General features: G+C 40.9%; 1 protein-coding gene across 2 annotated transcripts; it reads left to right on the plus strand.

Moving 5' to 3' along the window:
- Positions 1-251: 251 nt before the first annotated feature.
- Positions 252-26,583, plus strand: ddah2 (dimethylarginine dimethylaminohydrolase 2). 2 transcript variants are annotated; one of them, XM_017711940.2, is made up of 7 exons: positions 252-397; positions 3,845-3,970; positions 5,432-5,779; positions 6,225-6,413; positions 12,657-12,776; positions 20,039-20,182; positions 26,262-26,583. In XM_017711940.2, exons 3-7 carry the CDS (start codon positions 5,489-5,491, stop codon positions 26,379-26,381), a joined length of 864 nt encoding a protein of 287 aa, XP_017567429.1. In that variant the 5' UTR covers positions 252-397; positions 3,845-3,970; positions 5,432-5,488; the 3' UTR covers positions 26,382-26,583. The 2 variants fall into 2 exon arrangements, with proteins under 2 accessions (XP_017567429.1, XP_037398266.1); XM_037542369.1 differs by lacking the exon at positions 252-397 and adding an exon at positions 2,422-2,475.
- Positions 26,584-27,057: the final 474 nt, after the last annotated feature.

Raw genomic sequence — 27,057 nt, forward strand, 5'->3', positions numbered from 1 at the left:
ATATATAATGTATGTGGTCCTGTGGTCTTAAGTCATGTTATGTAGTCTTATGTATCTCTTTCACCAAGCGCCATGAGATAAAGTAGTGAAGTCCAGTCAGAGGGAGTTGAGCTGGAGTTGAGGAAAGGGGGGATGGGGAAGAGAGAGGGAGGGAGGGAGGGAGGGAGGGAGGGAGGGAGGGAGGGGGAGAGAGATAGGAGGAGAGAAAGGGGGTTGAAAAGGGGACAGGGAAGGGAAAAGGAGAAAAAGGGAGTGGAGACAAAGAGGGAGGGAGAGGAGGAATAACGGACTGTGGGTGTGGGAGAAGACATGTAGCAGACAGAGCTGCGCTGCCTGAAAGAGGAGTCATTCCTGATGAAAACACAATCTCCTGCTTACAAAGCCTTAAAGTCTTAAGGTAAGGAGCTTAGAAAGGCGGGGAGCTCACTTTCTTCCCTTCTTTTTCACTCTTTATAGTCCCAGAGGACAACACCAAAGTGTGGGACTGCTCAGCGTTGGCTCTAACCAAGCTCAGCCCTAATGTGACGTGTTTGTGTGCTGCTCATGCCGATCACAGTTGTTTTCGAGGTTTATTTCTGTTGTAACTGACTTTGTGAGTTGGCAGACTTGAGTGTTTTTGTCTGTGCAGGTTCTGACGGCTCTGCGTAGATTTATAATCTAGAGCTTCAGCTGTTGTTGCCACTTGTTTGGTGGGACGAGGCTGAACGTTGCATCCCTTTGCTCTGTTCTGTAATTTGACAAACCTGCTGGGTCTGTCATTTGTTGCTGCAAGTCAAATTAAGTCTCTCTTTAGGCTAATTGTTTTTATTATCACGCTATACAGTGAGAAAATGATATCTTGGCAAGTGAAGGCATCTTAAATCTGGGCAGTACAGTATTTCATTGACTCATCATGAGATTGCTGTAAGATTATTCATCCTATTTCTAAAGATTTGTGCTTGTTTTACAACTTTTCTCCAGAGATTCTCTGGTGAAATTATCATGCATGGGATCAAAATGTTGCCTGTTGCATTATATCTTAAAACTAGTAGAGGCGTCTGCAAATGGAAAGACAGTTTCACACAAAAGACCATTTTACCAGATAAAATGATGTAAAACTAGTACAGAGAAGCCAGAATATTGAGCACAAATGCAATATTTCTACTAAAATAAAATATTTAAATAATATAAGTAGCAGAAAAATAATGTGCTACTGTGATTTCAAACTGTGATGTCAAAAATGTCAAAACTTGGTGAAAACATGAGAAAAAAACCCTCTATTATAACATACATTTCTGCTAGCGCCCCCACACGAGTCTCGTAGTTTGTTAGCACTGAGTTTGTGGCTATTCTAGATTAAAAACAGATATTTGAAGCTTCTAAAAGTTGTAAGGCTGCTGTTTTTATTCAGCCTGTAATGTATCTAGAAATTCCAGAGGATCTAGAGCAGAGGTGTCAAACTCAACCACAAGGGGCCATGTAAAAAAAAAATCTCAACAAATCTGTGGGCCAGAGAAAAAATTATTTTATTTAATTTTAATTGTTGTGCTGTAACCCGAACATCATTTATTTAAAATATGCAAAAACTTCAGCAGTAAAATACAGACATTTGTAGAAGACCTTGAAATATTACATGGACACTCAAAATATTTCAGATTTAAATGCTCACTCTTTTACATTAACATTTATGGCATTTGGCAGACACTCTTATCCAGAGCAACTTACAATTTGATCATTTTACACAGGCAGATGAAGGTAGTGTTGGGAGTCTTGCCCAAGAACTCTTATTTGTACAGTTTAGCGTGCTTGCCCTGGTGGGGACTGACCGCATAGAAGGCAGAAGTGTGACCCACTACACTATACAACCGGCTTTTAAACTTAGCTATTTGCTTGAACTGGACAGCTGGTCTCTTTTCTTTGGTGCACGTTCATTAATGCTTGATCTCTGAGCTGCTGAGCTGACATTAAGTGTTGATGTTGGTTGAAATGCAGCTGACATGCAGCTAGTGAGTTTGTTGGTAAGACTGGAATTGAGTAGAATTATATAGAATTGAGGTGTAACCGCTGTCCCATAGAGTGTTGTTGAGATAGGAGAGTCGGAGTGCACATTACGTTGCAGTGCATGCTGGGGACTGTATTGCCGTGCACTGTGAAGCGGGTTAATATTAAAAGAAAATTAAAATACGTTTGTGGAGCAGATAGGTGTTTGACACATGGGGTCTAGAGTGACCTTTTTACTCACAAAATTTGTCCCACCCTTTGGAAATCTCTTAGTAATTGGTTGGTAACTGGATGTGTTGGAAACTGGGAAAACTCTAGGGGTGAGAAACAAGCTGTGATAGTTGCAGAGTTCAAATACAAGCATAATTCTATTGAATTAAAATGAACAAAAAGTTGCAAATATGTATGTTTCAGGTTCCAGAAATCCTTAGACCTTCTCAGAAGGTCTAGAAAGTCTACAGAAGAAGAAGAGTTCCACTCTGCATGTAGACATAGGTAGAATTATCTTATAATATTCTTACAACAGTGAGAAATATTAAATATGTTGACGAGTTTTGAAATGATTTTAATTGACAAAATATTGGCTCTCACAGTGAGAGCTACACTGCAAATCCTGAGACGAGAACATAAAGAAAATGGGTTGATCGTCTAAAACAATGCAGCCCTGAACAATCAGCCTCTTGTCCACAGCAAGTTTATATCCTCTTCCCTTCCCACTGATGCTGCCAAGTCCACATCCCAGCTACTGCTCAAGGCATGCAGCAGGCTTAGAAGTGGGTGGAGGTTCAGCATCAGGCAATGTTTCTTACACTGGACAATCCAGTCTCTCCTGCTTTAACACACCTGCTGCAACTCATCAGCTCATCACTGAGCCCTTCACTGGGTTAATGTAGGTGTGTTAGTGCAGGAAAAGGCTCAAATGTGGAGCAGGGTGGGAACGCAGGATCAGATTATCTCTGTTCATCCTGATCCTAGATCAGCACTTTTATCTGTGCTTCTGTGAAAATGAAATATGCTGTCAATATATTCCAAAACATAAATGTATGTATGTGTGACTGCAGGATCGTTACTCAGTCTTAATTTGAGAAATGTGAGTTTGGAACACTCCTTTGACATGTGTTTGTAATATGAGACACAGTATGACTGCAGAATCTTGGGCTGAGTTTCTGGGGGCCATCTGCTTTAAATCAGAAGACTGGACCACCCTTTTGTTGATGTAACTGAGGAACTGGAAGTGGTGCAGGGCTGTCACAGTTATTATTTGAGTGGGTTGCCATTATTTAAGCTGACTGCAAGTAAGCTCCCCAGCTGTTCGCTCTCACAATCATTTGTTTATAACCCAAAAAAACAAAACTATAATTGGATGAGTGTAACGGTGCAACCTCCAAAAGAAGAGACACCGGGATTTACGCACGGCCAAATTGGCGCTATGGGCGTGGGTGTGGATACGAGGAGGCGAGACTCCAAGTTCAAGTGCACACGTACTTATTTTATTACACTCAAAACAAAAGAAAAACTGAATTAAACAGAAATAAAACGAAAGATAAACTTGAGACTTCGCTGCAAGGCTAATCCTCATCACAGTTTATTCCCAAACTGTTACAAGCAGCTAACAGCCTCGTACCGGGATTAAACCTCTCCTCCCACAGGTAGCTGAGAAGCCCCTGTTGAAAGAACATCGAGCGTTCTTATTGTCGAAGCCCCGCCCCAACTAAACTAATAATTTGCTTTAAGGGACGATGTCCCAGGGCTCTAATCTACATACATATATACACACCCATCTATACAGCTACTGACTAGTCGTGACTACTATATACATATTACCGGTAAGTATTCCTTAGTTAACTAATTCATTCCTTTGCAGGTTTTTCCCTTTAGAACACTGAGGCCCCTTTCCTTTCCTGAAGGTGGATCCGCCCAACAGGGACAAGAAGCCTCGGTCCACTTTACCTCCCATTTGCCGCAATCCCCTTCTACACAGGACATCAAGGTAGGTACATACAATATTCCTATTAATCTCAGTGATGGGCATACACTGCACCATCACAATGAGTTTTTAGGCATTTTTGTGTAAATTAAAGGTGGCGGTGAGTGACGTTTGGTTATTTGATGTTTGTTAATAAAGCCTTTAGAGGGTGGCAGTGAGTGACGTTTGTTTATTTGATGTTTGTTATGAACACCTTTAAAGGGTGGCAGTGAGTTGCTTATTTGATGTTTGTTAATAACACCTTTAGAGGGCCGCAGTGAGTGACGTTTGTTTATTTGATGTTTGCTAATAAGGCCTTTAGAAGGTAGCGGTGAGTGATGTTTGTTTATTTGATGTTTGTTAATAAGGCCTTTAGAGGGCAGCAGTGAGTGACGTTTATTTGATGTTTGTTAATAAGGCCTTTAGAGGTTGGCAGTGAGTGACGTTTGTTTATTTGATGTTTGTTAATAAGGCCTTTAGAGGGCGGCAGTGAGTGACGTTTGTTTATTTGATGTTTTTTAATAAGGCCTTTAGAGGGTGGCAGTGAGTGGCATTTGTTTATTTGATGTTTGCTAATAAGGCCTTTAGAAGGCAGTGGTCAGTGATGTTTGTTTATTAGTTACGACAGAAACATGTTCACCACTGTGATAGAAATCATTTGAGGACTGAAGACACAAACTGATCTTTTGAAAGCAGTTTGAAAGCAGAATTTTTTGCCATTCTTCAATTAAATGGGTTTTTATCCATGTGACCATATGGGGTATTATTATTGTCTTTTGCACTAGAAGACCAGGCAGATCAGTCAAGCACTCACACTCTCTGATTACATAGGCCTGCTGTAATCCAGAATATGTCAGGAGATTGTCATGAAAAGACGCTGTCTAAAAGGCTCATGTTGCTCACAAATGTGTATATATCTTTCAGTGTTAATGGTGCCTTCACAAATGTTGAAGTTACCCACTAATACTTATCATCCCATCACAGATCCTGACTTTTGAACTTTATGCTGGTAACAGTCCGAATGGTCTTTTACTTCTTTGGTCAGGAAAACACATCATCCACTGTTTCCATAAACTGATGCTGTGCATCCGTCCATTTCAGATGAGCTCAAGCCCAGAGAAATCAGCAGTCTTTCTAGATGCTGTTGACATGCAGCTTACGCTGTGTATAGTACAGACTTTATAGAACAGTATTTATTGACAACAGTTTGTCAAAGAGCCCATGTGGTGATCTTCATCACAGAAACATGCCAGTTTTTAATGCCGTGCCATCTGTGGGGTCAAATGTAACAGACGTTCTGGTGTGTTTTCAGCTTTGTCCTTATCTGTAAAGGGACAAATCTCTAAAAACCTTGCAATGGCTGGTTTGTACATGGCAGTTAATCATCAGCTAAAACTCCATAATCATGACAGGTCTAAGGTGGCGGGGTGCAAAAATTTTATCAGCTCTCTCGCTCTCTCTCACTCTCTCTCTTCCTCCTCACAGAGACAGAGGTGTCCTTCGCTGATCTGTTAGAGCTCCTGTGGCTGACCACACACAGAAATGGCCAATGTGTGCCCGTACGGCTGTTTCACCCACGCTGTGGTCAGAGGCATCCCAGAGTCCTTTGGTCAACGTGCGGATGGAGGTGAGAGTGTGGAAGTGGATGTGGCGAAAGCGCAGCGTCAGTTCGGGGTCCTGACGGGGGCTCTGAGGCAGAAGGTGGGCCTGCAGCTCATTGAGATCCCGGCAGACCCAGAACTGCCAGAGAGTTGGAGGATCGAAGACATAGCAGTCATTCAGGGAGACATGGCACTCATCACACGGCCATTCAAACAGCTGAGACGTGCAGAGGTCAGTGACACAAACAGGACTGTAGAAAGGTTTTAGGCACCTGAGAAAAGCAGGTTTAAATGCTGTTTGTCTGGTGAATGTACTGCATGTACACTCACTTGGTACTTTATTAGGTACACCTACCTTGTTTCTACGCTCATTGTCCATTTTATCAGCGCCACTTACTGTATAGCTGCACTTTGTAGTTCTACAGTTACAGACTGTAGTCCATCTGTTTCTCCGATACTTTGTTAGCCCCCTTTTACCCTGTTCTTCAGTGGTCAGTACCCCCATGGACCCTCACAGAGCAGGTACTATTTGGGTGGTGGATCATTCTCAGCACTGCAGTAACACTGACGTGGTCAGTGGTTGCGGGGGGAGGGGGGTGTTGTGCCCTGATGTAATTAATATAAATGCCTGCAGATTTAATGATTAATGCTGTGTGTTCTGTACATGTATTGTCCAGGCAGACGCAGTGAGGCGGGTTATGAATGAGCTGAACCTGACGGTGGTGGAGATGGGGGTGGAGGAGGGGGGCTCAGGAGGGGCCACTCTGGAGGGCAGTGATGTTCTCTTCACCGGAAGGGAGTTTTTCGTGGGAATCTCCAAACATACCAATCACCGCGGGGCTGAGGTGCTGGCTGACACGTTCAGGGTAAGAACCATGAGGAGCTTCTGTTCTGACTGATGAAGCTATTGGTGGTGATTGGAACCAGACGTCCATCTCTAAAAGCTCCCTCACGCAAAGTTAATTCATGGAAAGGCTATAAATACACTCTGCCTGATGTCTGAAAAATTGGTTTATGATACATTTGTAAAGGTTGTGGCCATAAATGCACTTTTAAATATCCATCCAGTTCATGGTAAAGGAGTACATGCAGGATGAGGTGAAATCTTAAAGTCTTAAAGAAAACTATTTAATCATCACCATCACATATAAAACTCAGAAGACTCATGTAGGATCACTGGTGGTTTTGGATAGTAAATAAAATGTCTATATCTGTGTTGTAGTCATGGTGACCGCTGGTTTCTATCAGCACCACTGTAAAGAACCATATATGGTATGGCATTGCTCAAAAACCCTTTAGTCACGTTTATTTTTCATTTTATTTTTAACATTTTTCTGTCTAAGAGTACATTTTTGAGCCTGTCGGTCTCACAGCCTTTCATTCTCACAGCCTTACAGCCTCATACCCTTTCAGCCCCACAATTTTGCAGCCTTAAAGCCTTACAGCCTTTCAGTCTCGCAACTTTACATCTTTACAGTATCTCAGTCTCAAAGCTGCACAGTCTTACAGCCTTTCAGTCTCACAGCATTAGTCTTTCAGTTTTGCAGGATTACAGTCTCACAGCATTACAGTCTCACAGCTTTAGTTCCACAGCCTTACAGCCTTACAGGCTCACAGTCTCAGCTTTACAGTATCTCAGTCTCAGACCCGCACAATCTTAAAGCCGCAGTCTCGCAGCCTTACAGCCTCGCAGCCTTACAGTCTCACAGCCTTACAGTCCCACAGCCTTACAGTCTCGCAGCCTTACAGTCTCACAGCCTTACAGTCTCTTAGTCTCATAGCCACAATCTCACAGCCTCGCAGCCTACAGCTTTACGGTCTCTTAGCCTCACAATGATAAAGCCTCAAAGCTTTGCAGATTTACAGCTTCATAGCCTCAACGCCTTAAAATCTTGCACTCTTAAAATCTATCAGCCTAACACCCTGGCAGCGTTACAGCCACAAAATCTTGCAGACTTAGTCTTTAAATCTCACAACCTAACAGCCTAGTAGTCTCACAGACTCCTAGCCTTGAAGTCTCAAGACAAATACTGCCTGATTTTTTAACTTTCTTATTCGTGATAACATGAACACGTCTGCTAGTTTGAATGAGCTGAAGTAGCTCCTAAGCAATTATTATATAACTGGACCAAAAAGAGAAAAGTGAGGAGGTTGTCTGCAGACATATATGTGCGTGTAGCAAGGAACGGCGGTGACGGTAGGGGAGGTCGATAGGTCAGGTCGGTGGGAAGGGGAGGGAAAAAAAGATATTACTAGTTAGTATAGTTTTTTCCCCACTCTTTGTGATGGTGCGTAGCCAAACATGAGGCGTGTTTAGACATGGCAACAATCACTCCACTTCAGTCAATGATTACAGAGGAACAAGATTTTTGTATTTTGAATGATGTGACACAATGGGTTGTGCCTAAAAGGACTAAGGACATGAACTAATGGTAAAAAATAGTTTAGATTTCAGGTTGACTTTAAAGAAACCGCAGGAGAGCCAGCCAACAACATGACAATAATCCAACATAAACAGTACTGAAACATTAAACATTGTATCAAATCAAATGATTAACCAGTGTCAAGTGTTACACCAAGGTGCACCTTTAGCCCTCTGTTTTGTGTGTTCATGTCTAAGGTTAGGGTGTCCCACTTTTTGTGAAGATAGAGGGGTAGGGCAAAGTGTTAGGGCTATATGTTCTTCCAAACTAAGGTTTTTCAGAGACTCTAAAAAGAGTGTTATGAGAAAAAAAGAAATACCGGCTAGACGGCTGAACAAGAGAACAAAGAAACCCACAAATGTGAGAATTTTCTCCGATAATCACTGTATTTTCTTAGTTTAATGTTTCAGTGTATTCTGGTCGTTTTCTTCGTAACAAGCATAAAAAATCGCTAACAGCATGCTAATGTCTAGTTAGCTAGCTAACTTTCCTGTTCCACCTTAAATAGTCCAGCAGTCCTGACGCTGACACCTGAAGCACCCGAATGTAACTGCTGCACCATTTAAGGTGGAACAGGAAAAATCAAACAAGAAGCTAGTGAATAACTGACTTCTGCTTCATATCACTGAAGAGTTAGTGGTGGGCGATAATAAATTATTTCCCCCCTCTTTGAAGGCATATGAGACCCTAATGTAACTAAAGCCCAGGAGTGAGGAGCTGAACTTTACTGTCTTCTGCTGTCACTGCAGACTGGCAGGGTTGCCTACAGAGCAGCGCTAGTAGATGTTAATAAAGAAATGCTTTTTTTTTTTTTTAGTTGTCCTATTTTTAGGGCAAGATTTCAACTACTACCCCTTGTAACTCCGTTCAAACAAGGGGTAGGGGTAAAAAGAAGAAATGGGATCAGGTCCTAGTAACTACTTTCAGTGCTTCACTTTTGTTGGTACTTAGGATAAGACTTTTTTTATCCCACTGGGGGAAATTTGCATTGTTACAGCAGAATGCACAGTAAGCAGATAAAGAGCAGTAAGTAGACAAAGATATGCATCATACAAAATACAAAATATAAGATATACTATAGAAATAAATAAATAAACAAGGTGTCTGTTAGCAGAAAAATATAAAAAAAATAAAAATAGAATTAAGATACTATACAAATTTCCATTTTACACATGCAGTTGTATGGATATTGCACATTTCTCAGCAGGTAATGACTGGATATTGAACAGAAATTGTAGATATTGCACAGTAATAATTACAGATATTGCACAGAACTTGTGTATGTATTGCACTTGTACCGCTCTGTCAGCAGCAGATATTGCACATCAATTAGAGGTAGGATAAGATATAGGTCTATGTGGTGTGTTTGTGATAGAGTGACGTGTGAATCCATGGTGTGTTTGACAGAGAGTGTCTGAGTCTCTGCTTGGGGAGGTTTTGGTTGTAGAGCCGAACAGCAGTGGGGAGAAAGGAGCTGCGGTATCTCTCTTTTCCGCATCGCAGGTGGAGGTGCCTGTCACTGAAGGAGCTGCCTAGTGCTGCAACTGCCTCCTGTAGTGGGTGAGAGGGGTTGTCCATTATGGATGCAAGCTTGGCCAACATCCTCCTCTCCGCCACCTCCCCCACTGGGTCCAGCACATAGCCCAGGACAGAACTAGCCTTCCTGATAAGCTTGTCCAGTTTCTTCCTGTCTGCTGCTGTAATGCCACCTCCCCAGCAGACAATGCCATAGAAGATGGTTGATGAAACCACAGAGTCATAAAAAGAGTGGAGAAGTCCGCCCTGTATTCCAAAGGACCAGAGCCTCCTCAGCAGGTGGAATCTGCTCTGGCCTTTCTTATACAGGGCATGTGTGTTGTCAGACCAGTCCAGGTTGTTGTTTAGATGAACGCCCAGGTACTTGTAGTTCTTGACAATCTCAATGTCTCTTCCCTGGATGTTCACTAAAGTGGGTGAGAACTTAGTCCTGCGGAAATCCACCACCAGCTCTTTGGTTTTAGCCATGTTGATCTGGAGGCAGTTCTGCTGGCACCAGTCCACAAAATTCCTTGTAACTTCTCTATATTCCCTTTCATCGTCGTCTGAGATGTAGCCAACGATGGCAGAGTCATCAGAGAATTTCTGGAGGTGACAGGTTGTGGTGTTATGGGTGAAGTCCGCAGTGTAGAGGGTGAAGAGGAATGGGGCCAGGACTGTTTCCTGTGGGGCCCCTGTGCTGCAGAGTAGTGTTTCTGATACACAGTCGTTAAGTTGCACATACTGCGGTCTGTTTATGAGGTAGTCCATAGTCCATTTGATGAGATGATCCACCCCTGCTCTCTACATCTTGCTCCCTAGTAGAGTGATACTCGATAGATCAAAGAACATGATTCTAACAGTGCTTCCCGCCTTTTCAAGATGAGCGAGGGATCTGTGGAGTAGGTAAGTTATTGCATCCTCCACTCCAATGCCTGGCTGGTAGGCAAACTGCAGAGGATCCATAGCTGGTCCCATCAGTGGACGAAGATGGGCAAGAACACTGTTCATAAGGCTGCATGACCAGCTTATGTAGCTATTGCTGGCATAACACTATGTAAATGTTTATAAATGCTTATTGCAATAGGCATCAACTGTCATAAAGGTTCCTTTAGCCAACTTTGATCAAAACTGTCAAATGTACTGTTTATAGTGAATGATGCCTATTGGAATTAGCATGTCATGTAGCCTAATGAACAGCATCATACAGTATAGAGCTGCCAAACATCAGTATGAGGAGCAGGTTTAGGTTTAGACATTATAGCAAACAGAGGGAACATTCTCATGTGTATTATAAACATGTCACAGGTATTGTCACATTTTCACATGCTTAGCTCCTCACTCTGCAGCCCACGTTAGACTAGGCTTCAGAATTTAAATCAGGTCCTGCTTTGAATGAAATGCTCCTGCAGTTGGAGATTTGGCCTCAGTGGATTTGTATATTCAAATACAGGTTGCAGGACCCTCAACATACCGGACAATTAAGATGAACCTCAGGTTGTTGGTTGAAGCAAGTCTCTTGAATGATTGATATCAAGGATACATATTGCTGTTGTTGGAACAAAAACTTGTATCTCCAAAATGGTAATTTTACAGGAGAAGAAAAAACATAATTTACTTTTAATGTAAGTAAATGGAACCAGACGGTTTTCCAAGTCATTTTAGGTCATTTTTTTTAGTCCATTCACCATGAAATTTACACACAATATAAAGGACAACAGGCCTTTTCACATTATGTCAAAAACTGAAAAATTACTAAAATTGAGATACAATGTTGGATATAAATAGAGATCAAAAAACGGATATACAAGGTTTATTTATATATATATATATATATATATATATATATATTGCTGCTGTTGTATCTCTATTTATATCCATACTTCGAATTACATTAAAACTAAAGTATGTTTTTTCCTTCTCCTGTAAAGTTACCATTTTGGAGTTTTATTACACACTTCTATAACCTAAGAATAGCTCAACCTGTTTTTACTGAAGTCCTGGTAGTTACTGAATAACAAGCCTTAGTATGTAATAAGCCCAGTATATTTTAGATAGATATTTTATTATTTTATTTTCATGCAAGTTTGGAGCATTTCTGTTGGACTGTTTAACATGAAATTTTCACCCAAGTTGAAAAGCAGCTGATTTTCTCCAATTATCTCAAAATAGAGTCACTATTTTTGGACACATATATACCATACATGGCCGCTGTGATGAAATCTTCCAAATTATTTTTTGACTTTTTTTTTTTTTTTTTACAGGAATGTCGATTGTCCTTTAAAATGTGTTAAAATAAATTCAAAGTTAAGGATGTAGTGTATAGTTATTATTTTGGAGATTGTGGATGTGCGACAGTGAAGATATATTTGTATTGTCATTCAATTCTCAGCTTTGCCACAGCAGTGCAGATGCATCACGACACATTACAGGCAGTGGGAAAGCTGCTGTGTACCCTACCCACCCAGCCAAATCCCCACCCAACATCTGACTCACCCAAGCGAAGACATGCTAAAATGATAAGTGGAGAAGAGAAATGATGAAAGCAGAGTAAAAAAAAAAAAGAAAATGATGATCTACAGTAATGAACCTGAAGGGACATTCTTAATATGTATTGTGTGAAATAAGTCTGAAAAGATGTTTGCTGTGTGGGCAAAGTGGAATTTCTATTTAATTTGTAGACAGTGACCCTAACATGAGTCAATGTCAAATTTTCAAATTAGTATCTATGGGTAAGAAATGATTTGAGGAAATCTGAGGAAACCTTATTACGCTTTCTTCATAAGTTCCACAGACAGAGTGCGGAAAGAGGACCTGGCTGCTTCTTCACTCTCTCTGTGGAACCTATGTAGACAGTGTGATGAGGTTTCCTCTAATGACTGAGCGTTATTTCTTACCCACAGATACTAATGTGGAACGTCTGAGGTTGGTCGGGATTCTCACAGCACACCGACACAAACAAGGCTCATTTACAAACTACAGCCTTCTGCAGTATCAGCACTGCAACAGCCAGCATTGTGATCATGACTGACAGACAATGTATCGTACAGCCCTGCCTGTCATCATCTCTAGCTTTAAAAGACATTTAGGTTAGGTTAAGTTGTTTTCATGATAAAATCTGGAGCAGATACGATGACAGATAAATTCTCTCTTCCCTGTTTGTGTCGTCAGGACTTCGCTGTGTCCACGGTACCTGTGTGTGGGGGTTCTCGCCTGAAGAATGTCTGCTCCATGGGAGGTCCTGAAACCATTATCTTTAGCAACAGTGAGGGGGCCAAGAAAACCCAGCGGGTGAGAGACTGACCAGCGTGTTCTCACCAAAAGCAAAAAATCAAACACAAATACAAACAAGATGACTTACCTATTTAATTCTATTACACATAATAGTACTGTTCCTAGTGTTTCGCTCCATCTTTCCACTGAGGGAAGACGACTCAGTGCTATGGGTCTGAAAGGGTGTGTATCTGTCAGAAGGACCTCACTGAGAAAAGGAGACATTAACATTTACAGCATTTAGCGGACACTCTTATCCAGAACGACTTACAAGAAGTGCTTTGTCTATCTATAGAAAGTATCTCTGCTACTTACTCCTGAGCTGAGATACTGCTAGAAACAAAAGCCCATGTTGATACCCAGAGAAAAATTAAACACAACACAATATGTATTTCAATACATACTTAAATTGCTGTATAAAGAGACAGTCTTCAGTCTGTGTTTGAAGACCATGAGAGACTGTGCTGTTCGGACAACCAGTGGAAGTTCATTCCACCACTTGGGCTCCAGGACACAGAAGAGTCTTAATGCTTGTCTTCCACGCATCTTAAAGGATGGTGGGTCAAGCCGAACTGTACACAAAGCACAAAGGGCTCGTGATACAGACAGACAAAGAACCTGAACAATGGACTGTCCAGACCTCAACACCATTGAATGGGTTTGATTACTTCAGAAACAATCAACCAGCTTCTAAGACTGAACTTTGGAGGTGTGGAAAGCTCTTCTCAAAGCCTTACAGTGAATGTCTGTTGTAACTGCTGACCCTGTTGTCCACCCTCCACCTAGAAGGTAATACAGTAGTTTCCCTTGTAGATGACCATTAGTGAGGTAACGTGATACTGGCGCTGCCCATATGGTGTTGTGGTCCAGTTGTAACCTCATTACCTTCAGGAACAGTCAGTCTGGGAGGCAGCCTGGCTCTGTATGTACACTAGCGCTTCTCCAGCCAAGTCCTGCAGAAACATGTGGGACAAAAAGAAAAGATTACCAAATACCAGATTTATTAATGCCACCGTATCGTGCAGCCCAAAGAGTATGAGTTCCCCTCTTCTCCTTTTGAGTCTTGGGTCCTCTCAGTGGTTCTTCCTCAACATTTTAGAAAATTTCTCCTTTTGAGTTTTGGTTCCTCTCATTGTTTCTTCATCATGCTGAGAAGAAGAAACTCTAAAATCCTGAGGAAGAACCACTGAGAGGAACGAGTCTTGGTTCCTCTCAGTAATTCTTCCTCGGGATTTTAGAGTTTCTCCTTCTGAGTCTTGGTTCCTCTCATTGTTTCTTCATCAATGCTCTTGGATCTGCATGTGGTGATTCAACTGAACTGATTTTGGTATAATGGAAATTATATGATGTGAATATAATAATATTAAAAAGAGATGTGCACAATTTTTAAGAAGGTACTTTGTGGCCATTTTCTGTGTAAAATTAAAGTTATACTATCCAATCCTGTTTTTGGAGATCTACCACCCTGGAGAGCTCAGCCCCATCATACCTGGCTCTAATGCTCAGATGCTCCTGAAGGCCTTCATTACCTTCATTACCATATCAAAGTAATCAGATTGAATCTAATCAATGTGAAATTTGATCAAGGATAGATTTTAGTGATTACTGTAAGAACTGTGATCAAACTGAGTCATTCTGAGGTCAGAGATTCACACCCTATTGTCTTGCATGGCTTGACCATTAGGGTGCCGAGCCTGCAGTTCTAGATAAGCTGGTTTAGTATAATCATGTTTGTAGAAAGTGTAATAAAATTATACTGAATTGAATGATGAATTAGTACAATGCTGTAGTCTGGTGTTGACTCTTGCAACAGGTCACCAGTCTGGAGCCTGAAGATCTACCTTCCTGCAGGTTTCACCTCCAACCAAAACAAACCCACCTCATTCAGCTAACTGAAAAGGTTAATCAAATGCGGTCAGTCGGTGTTGGAGCTGGAAGTCTGCAGGAATATATTTAATGGAAAATTATGCAGAAGCTTAAAAAATGAAATTTGAAAACATAGTTATATCCCCTAGTGAGCAAGCCAGAGGCGACAGTGGCAAGGAAAAACTCCCTCAGTCTGGAGGAAGAAACATTGGGAGGAACCAAGACTCACAAGGGGAGACCCATCCTCCTCTGGTCAAACAGTATTTACAATTTAATAAGTTAAATACCAAATAAAATCTAAGAGGATTTCTGTTTGAACGCTGGATGGTAAAGCTTTAGAAACTGCACTGGTATAGGCAGTTTCTGACTGAGTCTTTATGAAAAGTGGGAGTGAGCTGAAACAGTCCCATCCTATCTCAATGCTGATACATCTGAATGGCACAGTGATGTAAATGAGGGTGTTGCAGTTGGCACAAATGAACAGGAGTGCGGGTTGTTGATGGTGAGGAGGAAGCCCTGATGGTCAGTCATCAGCAGGATGGGAGGGCAGTCATTATCTCAGGAAGAGTAAAGAGACAAAATTTGTTCTGCTCAGGAGTATGATTGTAATAAATATGATTCCCCCCAGAGTGTGGCTGGTGACTCCGGCAGATCTAACTATAACAGCATAAACTAAAAGGAGAGAACCAGAAGGTAACATAGATATGGGAGTACCCTGAGACACTGAGATCTGCCAACTCCACTGTCACAAACCTGTGTGATCGCGTGAAGTGGTGGGTCAACAGCACCAACATCTCAGTTTACTATAAGCCTCTCTGCCCATGAACCCCTGGATCTCCTGCCTTTATCTAAAGGGGAAGGCTAATTATCAAAAGCTAAACTAAATAAATATATTTTCAGTCTAGACTTAAAGGTTGAGACTGTGTCAGAGTCCCGAACATTAACTGGGAGATTATTCCACAATTTGGGGGCTTTGTAAGAAAAAGCTTTTCCACCCATTGAAGTCTTCTGAATTTTAGGAACCAGTAGAAAACCAGCATCCTGGGATCTGAGTAAACGAGGCGGTTCATAATGGGAAATAAGATCTTGCAGGTACTCTGGTGAGAGATCATGCAGGGCTTTATACGTCAATAAGAGAATTTTATAGTCAATATGGAATTTGATAGGAAGCCAGTATAATGCTGATAAAACTGGGCTGATGCGATCAAATTTCCTGGTTTTAGTGAGTAGCTGCAGTATTCTGAACTAACTGAAGTTTATTTAGGTTCCTGTTGAAGTGTCCTGACAACAATGCATTACAGTAATCTAGCCTTGAAGTTATAAAGGCATGTACCAATTTTTCAGCGTCATGTAGGGATAACGCATTTCTTAACTGTGAAATGTTTCGGAGGTGAAGAAACACTGTGCTTGTAATATTACCTGTGTGTTGATTAAACGTTAGATCTGAATCAATCATCACACCAAGATTTTTAGCTACTGAACCAAGTATTACAGAGAAGTCAGCAAGATTTAACATTAAATATGAGCATTTATTCCGAGCAGCCTTTGGACCACGAAGGAGAACTTCTGTTTTAGTTGGGTTTAAAAGAAGGAAATTGTGCAGCATCCAGTTTATATATTTTACAGTTTCTTACATCTTCTGTTTTATTTAATCTGGATTTATCATCTGTTTTGGCTGATATGTACAGCTGTGTATCATCAGCATAGCAGTGGAAACTAATTCCATGTCTGTTTATAACTAAGCCTAATGGTAACATGTATAATGTGAATAACAGAGGACCTAAAACAGAACCTTGTAGATCTCCATATTTCACTTTTGTATGATTAGATGATACATTATTTAACTGTATGAACTGAAACTGATCAGTGGTCCAACCATGTTTTGTAGTCTAAGAGAAAAGAATGATCTATAGTGTCAAAAGCTGCACTTAGATCAAGTAGTACCAGCAGAGATATGTGGCCTTGATCAGAGGCAAGAAGAAGATAATTTATCTTAACTAGAGCCGTCTCTGTGCTATGGTGGGGCCTAAAACCAGATTGGAATTTTTCATATATGTTGTTCTTATATAGATAGGAACAGACTTGCTGGGCTACAGCTTTTTCTAAAATCTTAGAAATAAATGATAAGTTGGAAATAGTTGTGTAGCTTGACAATTCCCTGAGGTCAAGATTTGGCTTCTTTATCAAAAGTTTAATCACTGCTAGTTTGAATTATTTGGGTACATGACCTAGGCTAAGAGAAGAATGAATTATTGTTAAAATGGGTTTAAGTGTGTCAAGTGTGCATGTTGCAGAATTTGAGGAAGATATTATTTTTTCTAGTTCTGACTGTTGAAGCAGACAAAATGTTTCCAGTCTCTCTTCTATAACCACATTTTGTGTTGTTTCAGCCAAACCAGATGATGGGTAAGTTACTGGTATTGGTTGAACTTTTTGTCTAATATTCTCGATTTTGTTATTGAAAAAGTCCATGAAATCATTGCTGCTATAGTTGGCGGGTATTTGAGGTTCAGATCTTGCCTGGTTTTAGGTAAGTTTTGTGATTGCGCTAAATAAGACTCTAGGATTGTTTTTGTTGATTTCGATAAGTGAGGACAGGTATGCTGAGTGTGTTTTGATAAGTGCCTTTCTGTACCTGCTAAGGCTGTCCTTCCAAGCAGAGTGAAATACTTCCAGCTTGGTTAGTCGTCATTTGCGCTCTAATTTCCGTACTTTTTCTGTTGCATCATTTTAATTTTTATAGGTGCAATGTTATCTATGGTTGAACATATTTTCTAGGCAGTCTGTTAATCTGTCTAGCTCTGTTGGGTCTGATGAAGGAAAAGCTACGGTTGATAAGTCTGGAATGATTTCAGTAAAGTGTTGAGCTGTATCTGGCGTTATTGAACGCTTCATGCAATAACGGGGTGATGTACACATTTTCACTAAGATCTAGTTCATATGAAATTAGGTAATGATCTGAAACTACTGAAGTTTGTGGAAGAACAGTTAGATTATGTATGTCAACACCCAGAGTCAAAACTAAATCTGAAGTGTGATTACAGTAATGTGTAGGCCCTATTACATTTTGAGTAAGGCCTACAGAGTCTAAGACAGATGAGAATGCCTTTTTTAATGGATCTGCTGTGTTCTCAAAGTGAATATTAAAAACTCCTGCAATTATTACTTTCTTGGTGCTCACTGCTAGGTCTGCAACAATGTCACTGAATTCTTTTAAGAATTCTGAATAAGCTCCTGGTGGCCTATAAATACTAATTAGGTTAAGTACGCTATTATTTGTGGTTGGATTGGTTATGTTTATGAAAAGAATTTCAAAAGAATTGAAAGTGATACTGTGTTTCTAATTTATGTCCAATGAATTTTTATAAATGACACATACTCCTTTGCCAGATAGTCTGGGGCTGTGTACATAATTATAACCTACAGGGGTGGCTTCCTTTAATGAGAAATATTCATCAGGTTTATTCCATGTTTCTGTGAGACATAATACATCAATTTTATGATAAATTATTGTATCGTTTACAATGAGAGCCTTAGAGTTGAGTGATCTTATATTAAACAAACCAAACTCTAGTTCAGAGATGCTGCAGTTAGACACTGGATCTGATATTTTTATATTAATTAAGTTATTTAAACAAACTGATAAACAAAGTTTGTGTTTAATTAAGGGCAGTGAAACAGTCTCAATATAGTTATACCTAGGTGACGTCGCAAGGCAGCGAAAAGACAGTCGGTTTAGCCTGTTTGTCTGCTGCCTGGTCCCGGCTCTGGACAGTCAGCAACTATCTATCCTGCTCTGCTGACTAACTAACAGACTATGGGCTATGCTGCACGATAGCAGAGCGGCGCCCTCCCTCGTGGGGTGAACACCTTCCCGCCCTATGAGACCAGACTTCCCCTCAAACTTGGACCAATTATCTATAAAGCCCACATGATTTTCTGCACACCACTTGGACATCCAGCAGTGTAGTGCCCAAAGCCTGCTGTAAGCTTAAGCACCCCGTTGTGTTGAAATAGGGCTAGAGCATATTACAGCATCGGACATCGTATGGGCTATTTTGACCACCTCTTTAATATTACTCTTAGTGACTTCAGACTGCCACATATGAATATCATTGCCACCTACATGAACCACTATCCTTGAATATCTATTCTTTGCTAATAGCTTAAGGCTGCTGCTAATGTCCAGCGCCCTGGCTCCTGGTAAGCAGATAACTCTAGCTGCTGGTGCCCCTAAAGGAGTAGCTAGTTTCAAGTGGTGCACAATAGAGCTTCCTATAACCAGAGCACCTCTGACAGGCTCCTCGGTGGGTGTTTCACCGAGTGGAGAAAACCTGTTTGACACGTGAATAGGTGGAGTGTGGTGCTCAGTTAGGCTAGCTTTAGCGTTAGCTTTAGCTTTGTTACTATGCCGCCGAGACGTCACCCATTCGCCCTGCTGTGGGGGCTCTAATGCTTGGTGTTGGTGGAGCACTAACTGTCCTTGAGGCGCCCGGGGTAGATAACACTGAACTCTGCTCTCTATGCCTGATTAAGCCCCGAATGCGCACCTCTAACTGATTCACCTTAACTGGCACTTCTCACAAACTGAACCACTATTGTTATCACTAGTGGTGGAGAGAGGATTATCACTATACATGCCACAATCCACACAAGTAAAGACAGCCATAGTAGAGGATAGAGGTACTTACTTCTTCAGTGGATTTAATTCTTGCCCCCAGCTTTTGTTGGAAAGCTAAACTGTAGTCTTCACTCTCTGTAGGAGGTAATCCTGTGAAAACAGCTTGTAAGGGTTAGTATACAATAAAACCAGAGAAAACAGATTAAGCAAACAGATGAAGCAAACACTCAGAATGAATACTAGCAGATCACAGAGCCACCAATCACTAGCAGCAAAGTTCAGTCTTAGAAGCTGGTTGATCATTTTCTGAAGTAATCAAACCCATTCAGTGGTGTTGAGGTCTGGACTCTGGGGTTGTCAGTCCATTGTTCAGCTTCTTTGTTTGATGTGTCCATCTCCTTTGCTCAGTGAGGTTCTTACTGAACAGCTACACATCCTTTCAGACCCATAGCACTGAGTCACCTTCTCACAGTGGAAGGATGGACAGAAACACCTGTGGAAACACCTGTGTTTTCAGATCTGAAGCAGCTTGATTTTCTCCTCTCTCTCAAAGATGAAAGCTTTAAGTGCTGTTATCTGATGGGGCAGTTTTGGTGTTGACCAGTTCTTCCAGGTGGTTGTTAGGAGTCCCATTTTCTCTGTAGCTGTACTTAATGGCTGATGATTGGATAAATAAATGAAGGGTGGTGAGTTTTGCACAGTACTGTAGATCTCCAGGAGCAGGGCTGGTGATCTCTAATATACTGTGTCCACTTACACTTAACAGCTGTGCTGTACTGCTGTGTTGCTGTAGATGATGGAGCAGCTGACGGACCACCACTATGATGTTTTAACCGTGGAGGAGGACGTGGCTGCTAACTGTGTGTACGTGCGCGGTCCGGCTAAAGTGGACTACCTCCTGCACCCCACCGTCAATGAATGTCCCAACAGTATACCTGTGAGTTTTGTTCTCTGCAGTGTCCAGTCTCACATCCAGTTTATCACTTTTACAGTTTCAAATGTTACACACTGTAAAGATCTAAGAGCTTAGCAATCTCTGAAGTGCTGCCATCACTCACCATCCACTTTATAAGAAAAACAAAACTTAGTCTGCCGTCAGAATAACAAAACACACTCCACAGAAGTGTGTATATATACATGGACATTTCTGATAAAGTGATCAGTGAGTGTAAGTACAAGGTAGGTGTTTCTAATAAAGCGGCCAGTAAATGGAAATACAAAGTAGGTGTTTCTATTGAATTGGCCAGTTAGTGGAAGTACATGGTAGGTGTTTCTAATCAAGTGTCCAGTGAGGGAGGTGGCAGGCATTGTTACTCTTTGGTGTAAACTAAAAGGCCTCAGTCTGTTTCTCTCTGATTGTTATTGACCTTCGAACAATGTACACAGTTCTTCGTTTACATTCAGATGACAAAAGAAGGACCCACAGTAAATCCTCTCTGTAACACCCCCTGCGCTGTCAGCTGTGCTTCAAATCTCCCTCTTAACCCCATCCCTCTGCCTCAGAGGGAGGAGCAGGAACAAGCAAAGCAGTACAGTCATAACTCTGCATTGCCCCCTGGTGGTAAAACTGATCACTTGATTTAAATAAGCAGCCGGATGAGCGTGTGTTGTGACAAATCAGAAATCTCTATGAATTCAAATGTAGAACCGCCTATATGTGTTTAAAGTATGAGTTTACTGTAGTTTTGCGCTGGAGCCAAAGCCGTTTCTGAAAATTTCAGGGCCCTAAGCGCATAAAATAGTACTTAATGAGTTTAAAGGGCCAAGATCATGGAAAATCTCATTTTACACACTTCTTAACATGTGAGTATGACATTTCAAAACATACAGTCCATATATGGAAACAAAGCTTCAAAAACTGCTGGTTTTTAATGAGCTGTGATGCCACAAAAGCAAACATGTGCACATACTGTATATTCACCCACTCAGCCTATAGCAGTTTAGCTCCGCCCACTCAAACTGAAGTTATACAGAGTGTTTCAACCCAATCCGGACAGAGATAATTTACATATATCAGTATTAAGGGTGCAATCAATAAAACGGCCTGTTTAGTTCTAAGGGATAAAGAGCAGTTTTAAAATGATCATGTAAAAATGAATTATGACTGAATGTCACCTGGTTATTGGGGTGGGGGGTAAAATACAGGAAAAAAGGAGGATACGGGCTCTTAAACTTCTTATTCACCAGGGTATTGTTGTTGTTGTATGTTGTTCTTTCCCTCTGAATTTACATGCCCAAATCATAAGGCAAATTATTCAGTAACTACATGAAATAACTGTAAGCGCCACTCAAATTAACAAAAAATGTGCTTATAATTTACTGCTGAAAGCCAAACATCTTAGAAATAAAAATTACTTCAACAGAGCAGATCACTGAAGAGATGCCATCTGTTTATAGTTTATAGCCAGATTTGTGGAAAAATGGGTTGACTTTCAGTAGAAAAACAAACTGAGATCAGCTTCTTTTATTATAAGGGTTTAAAATGACATCACCATCTATTTGACTGGAAAGAAGAGTTACAGCCTCATAGGACACCCACCTTCTGAATGTAGCTTATGAAATATGAAACCTATGAAGAACATGACTTAGTGTGTTTTGGAACCACTGGTGGAATGCTAAGGTAAACCCAATAAAGCAAAACTGAATATTATTAGAATATTTTAACACCTAAACTGTGCAAATCATTTTGCTATATAATAACTGTCAAAAATGCTAATAATAATAATAATGCATAGTGGTGAAGCCCTAAGAGAGCACGTACAGTAAGACCTGGCCTGTTTCTGCAAGACTCATCTCCTTCGCTGCGTCTACCCTGTGTTCATACCTCTGCACTGGTTTATTAATGAGTGTGGAAGCTATCAGTCTCATTAATGAGCTCCAATCAAATTCATTATTCATACAGTCTCCACGTTTCTGGTTTCCCAAACCTTTAATTAGAGGAACATACAGATTCAAAGAGCTGTTAATTATGGCACAGAAAAGAGAAACACAGAGCAGAGACAGTGTTTCAGACAAACGATCAGCAGAGAGGAGGGAGAGGAGAGGAGAAGTGGAGCGTTTAGAGGAGACGTCTCTGACGTTCATTTAAAGCCTTATGAGTTTCTTCTGCTTTGGGATGATTTATTAAACTAAACGTTTGCAAGGCAGACAGTGGTGGGAGCAGCTGGTGGGCCTATTTTTCATATAGCCACAGCAAAAACCGTCAAATAGCACTGTAAACACAGCAGTACCTATCATCACCATAGATACTATTATTATTATTATTATTATTATTATTATTATTATTATGGTATTTGTGTGTGCTGCAAAAACAGTGTGCATGCACGTACTTTAATAGTAACAATAAGGCAAATCTGTGAAGGTCGGTCTCACCAAAAAGAACCTGCACCACCTTGTGGAAAAAGAGAGAAATGCAGTTTTATAGTCTCCATTCATTTAAAGGGGAACTCCACCAACTCCACCAAATTTTCTTGGCATAATTCCACCCTTGAGCCGTAAACAGTCATTCAGAGTGGTTTCGTGTGAAATGGTTCAATGTTGAGAAATGTACACACTCTGATGTCTTTACAGTGGTGGTGATGGGAACCAGACGTCACAATGTCTACAACACAAATATAGCTATTTTATTTACTGTCCAAAACCACCAGCGAACCTACACAGCTACACAGATTTAACATGGAATGTCATTGAGAAAAAATAATAAGTTAGAGAAATAATATGTTTTCTTTGGGGACCATTTTGCCTCACAATGCCTGCATGTATCCCTCCACCATGAATAGATTAAAACAAATGGATGTAAATACAACCCCAATTCCAATGAAGTTGGGACATTGTGTAAAACATGAATAAAAACAGAATACAATGATTTGCAAATCCTCTTCAACCTATATTTAATTGAATACACTACAAAGACAAGATATTTAATGTTCAAACGGATAAACTTTGTAGTGTATTCAGTTGAATCTAGGTTGAAAAGGATTTGCAAATCATTCTGTTTTTATTTATGTTTTACACAACGTCCCAACTTCATTGGAATTGGGGTTGTACATTTTAAGTCAAACCTTTATCATAAAACAGTGTCTCAGACATCAGGCACTGGCATCAGACATAACCATTTTATGTTTTTGTGAGGGAGTTTTTAGAGGTCTTCACTGTATTTAATTTCCCTCCTGAGATCCAAATGTAACATTGTGTTTATGCATTAAAAACTATATATATTTCATGTCATATGTCATATTTCATACGTACATCACCAATTTTAGAATTAAACAGGCTGTTTTGTATTACTGTGTCTTTAAAAGGCTGATATATGTAAAGGAGCTCTTTTCTGATTGCCCTGGGTGCTGTCTTACTCAGGACTCCCTATAACTTCAATCTGAGTGGGCGGGGCTGAATAGGAGCGTTTTTGTGACATCACAATAACACAGCCTGTTTTTGCAGATTGGTTTCCATATATGAACTGTATAGACTAGTGAATAGTATGCTCTGAGTTTAACAAATGTTTACATATGGCAACAAACTGTTTTACAAATGTGAAAAAAAAACAATTTAAAATCATTTTTCCATGATATCCAAAAAACACCAGGCGCTTGAGCAATAGTTTGTTTTCTGTTCTGGGACTGAGAGCCGAGGCTTGAATGATAATTCAGGCACACAGGCTTAACCCTCTATTGCACAATGTCTATTGCACAAACTCATTTCCCTCACTTTCCAATAAAATTATACATATTTAAAGACAATGACAGGGTTAACAGTAAAGGGAAGAGTTTGAGTAAGTCAATAAATGGCATGTACTTGGTCACACTATCTCTTTAAACCTCTCTTTAAACACTGCCCGGGGTCCTCTCTGTGTGGAGTTTGAATGTTCTCCCCATGTCTGCGTGGGTTTCCTCCCACAGTCCAAAGACATGCAGTCAGGCCAATTGGACGTGCTAAATTGCCCCTAGGTGTGAGTGTGTGAGTGACTGTCTGTGTCTGTCTGCCCTGCGATGGACTGGCAACCCATCCAGGGTGTATCCTGCCTTCCGCCCGAAGACTGCTGGGATAGGCTCCAGCACCCCCCCGCGACCCTGACGGAGAAGCGGCTTAGAAGATGGATGGATGGATGGATGGTGTTTGTTGCCTAGAAGCAACATTGTTTGAGAGTGGAATGGATGTAGCCAGTCACAAGCCAGGTCTCACCACTTCAGGGAATATGGCTGTATATAATATCTTCCCATTGTCGTATGATGTTGTCTCAAGGCAACAAACTCATTTCCCTCACTTTACAGTAACACTATACATATTTAAAGACAATGACAGGGTTAACAGTAAAGGGTTTCAGTACATCAATAAAAGGCATCTGCTAGGTCAAACCATCTCTTTAAACATTTTCATGTTTTTTGTCATGACATTTTGCAGAAAAATGTTTGTTGCCTAGAAGCAACAATTTAGCCAGTCACAAGCTATATCTCACCACTTCAGGGAATATGGCTCTATATACAGTGAGGAAAATAAGTATTTGAACACCCTGCAACTTTGCAAGTTCTCCCACTTAGAAATCATGGAGGGGTCTGAAATTTTCATCTTAGGTGCATCAGCAAAAATTCTGGCCCTCAAAGACCTTTTTGAGGTCATTAGCTGCATAAAGACACCTGTCCACCCCACACAATCAGTAAGACTCCAACTACTAACATGGCTAAGACCAAAGAGCTGTCCAAAGACGCCAGAGACAAAATTGTAGACCTCCACAAGGCTGGTGGGCAGCTTGTTGAAAAAAGATCAACTGTTGGAGCAATTATTAGAAAATGGTAGAAGCTAAACATTACTGTCAATCTCCCTCGGACTGGGGCTCCATGCACGATTTCACCTCGTGGCGTATCAATGATCCTAAGAAAGGTGAGGAATCAGCCCAGAACTACACGGGTCAATGACCTGAAGAGAGCTGGCACGTCATAGTTTAAAGTCATGTATGGCACAGAAGGTTCCCCTGCTTAAATCAGCACATGTCCAGGCCCGTCTTAAGTTTGCCCATGACCATTTGGATGATCCAGAGGAGTCATGGGAGAAAGTTCTGTGGTCAGATGAGACCAAAATAGAACTTTTTGGTCTTAATTCCACTCGCCGTGTTTGGAGGACAAAGAATGATGAGTACCATCCCAAAAACACCATCCCTACTGTGAAACATGGGGGTGGAAGCATCATGCTTTGGGGGTGCTTTTCTGCACATGTGACAGGACGACTGCACTGTATTAAGGAGAGGATGACCAGGGCCAAGTATTGCAAGATTTTGGGTAACAACCTCCTTCCCTCAGTTAGAGCATTGAAGATGGGTCGTAGCTGGGTCTTCCAACATGACAATGACCTAAAGCACACAGCCAGGATAACCAAGGAGTGGCTCCGTAAGAAGCATATCAAGGTTCTGCAGTGGCCTAGCCAGTCTCCAGACCTAAACCCTATAGAAAATCTTTGGAGGAAGCTCAAAGTCCATGTTTCTCAGCGACAGCCCAGAAACCTGGCTGATCTGGAGAAGATCTGTCTGGAAGAATGGGCCAAAATCCCTGCTGCAGTGTGTGCAAACCTGGTGAAAAACTACAGGAAACGTTTGACCTCTGTAATTGCAAACAAAGGCTACTGTACCAAATATTAACATTGATTTTCACAGGTGTTCAAATACTTATTTGCAGCAGTAACACACAAATAAATTATTAAAAAATCATACATTGTGATTTCCAGATTTTTTTATTTTTTTTTAGATTATGTCTCTCACAGTGGACATGCACATGACATGCAGATGAAAATTTCAGACCCCTCCATGATTTCTAAGTGGGAGAACTTGCAAAGTCACAGGGTGTTCAAATACTTATTTTCCTCACTGTATATACGGGGGCTACATGATAGCTTGGTCTAGAAGTCCTCTGTGCATTATGTCTGTTGCATCTTCTCATGATATTTATTTAGATCAGTCTGATCAAACAAATAAAATCAATCAAAATAAGATGAAATGAATAATATTAGTTACCATTTCTCTCCTCCAGGCCTTCCAGAAGCTGCCTGATTACACTCTCCTCCCCACAGCCTGCAGCGAGGCCTCCAAACTCAGGGGGGCGCTGTCTTCTTTCTGCCTGCTCATCAACAGGAAACTCAACTACTCATAAATATGCCCACAGCCAGTTTATGAGGAGCCTGGCCACTTCCTATTTCCCCTGTTATATCAAAAACAGGACTGCAGAAGAGCAGAGGGTGCCCGCAAGTGAGTCCTCAATGAATGGGAGTGAATGGAGCTCAACGGCTAATAATGAACAGTTAAAATAGTTTCTAATCACTTACACAGAACGGTTCTTTAATTTTAGAAAGTTGGAGGATGTATTTCACTAAAAAATAAGAAAATATGTAAGAAATCTTACCTATATGTTTCCTTTTTCTATAGCAAACGGGTTTTGGGCAACAGGAGGCGGGCTTTACTGCTAGAGAATGATGATTGATTGGTGAGCGGAGCAGCTCATTGGCTGTTCGCACTCACAGAAAGTACATGAGGCACCGTTTTAAACTCCTATAGCTCAAGTTTAAAAGCTCTTAAAAATATAAAAGTGGTGTTAAAATGTGTTATGATACTCTGTGTTCAGGAAATGATTGTCTTCTTTTACATTAAAAATGTTGAAGCATTTATAAACTATGGTTTTGCTCAAATGCTCCACATCAGCCCATTCATTCGGGACTCGCTTGGGAGCGCCCGCTAGTGTTTGAGAAAACCGGAAGACATTGCAGAGAGTGGGAATTCTCCTCTCTACAAGTTCTCTGAATTTGCCCTCCTTTATGTTCATATTCAGTTAT

Source organism: Pygocentrus nattereri, chromosome 11 (assembly GCF_015220715.1).
Source record: "Pygocentrus nattereri isolate fPygNat1 chromosome 11, fPygNat1.pri, whole genome shotgun sequence".
NCBI classification, from domain to species: Eukaryota; Metazoa; Chordata; class Actinopteri; order Characiformes; family Serrasalmidae; genus Pygocentrus; species Pygocentrus nattereri.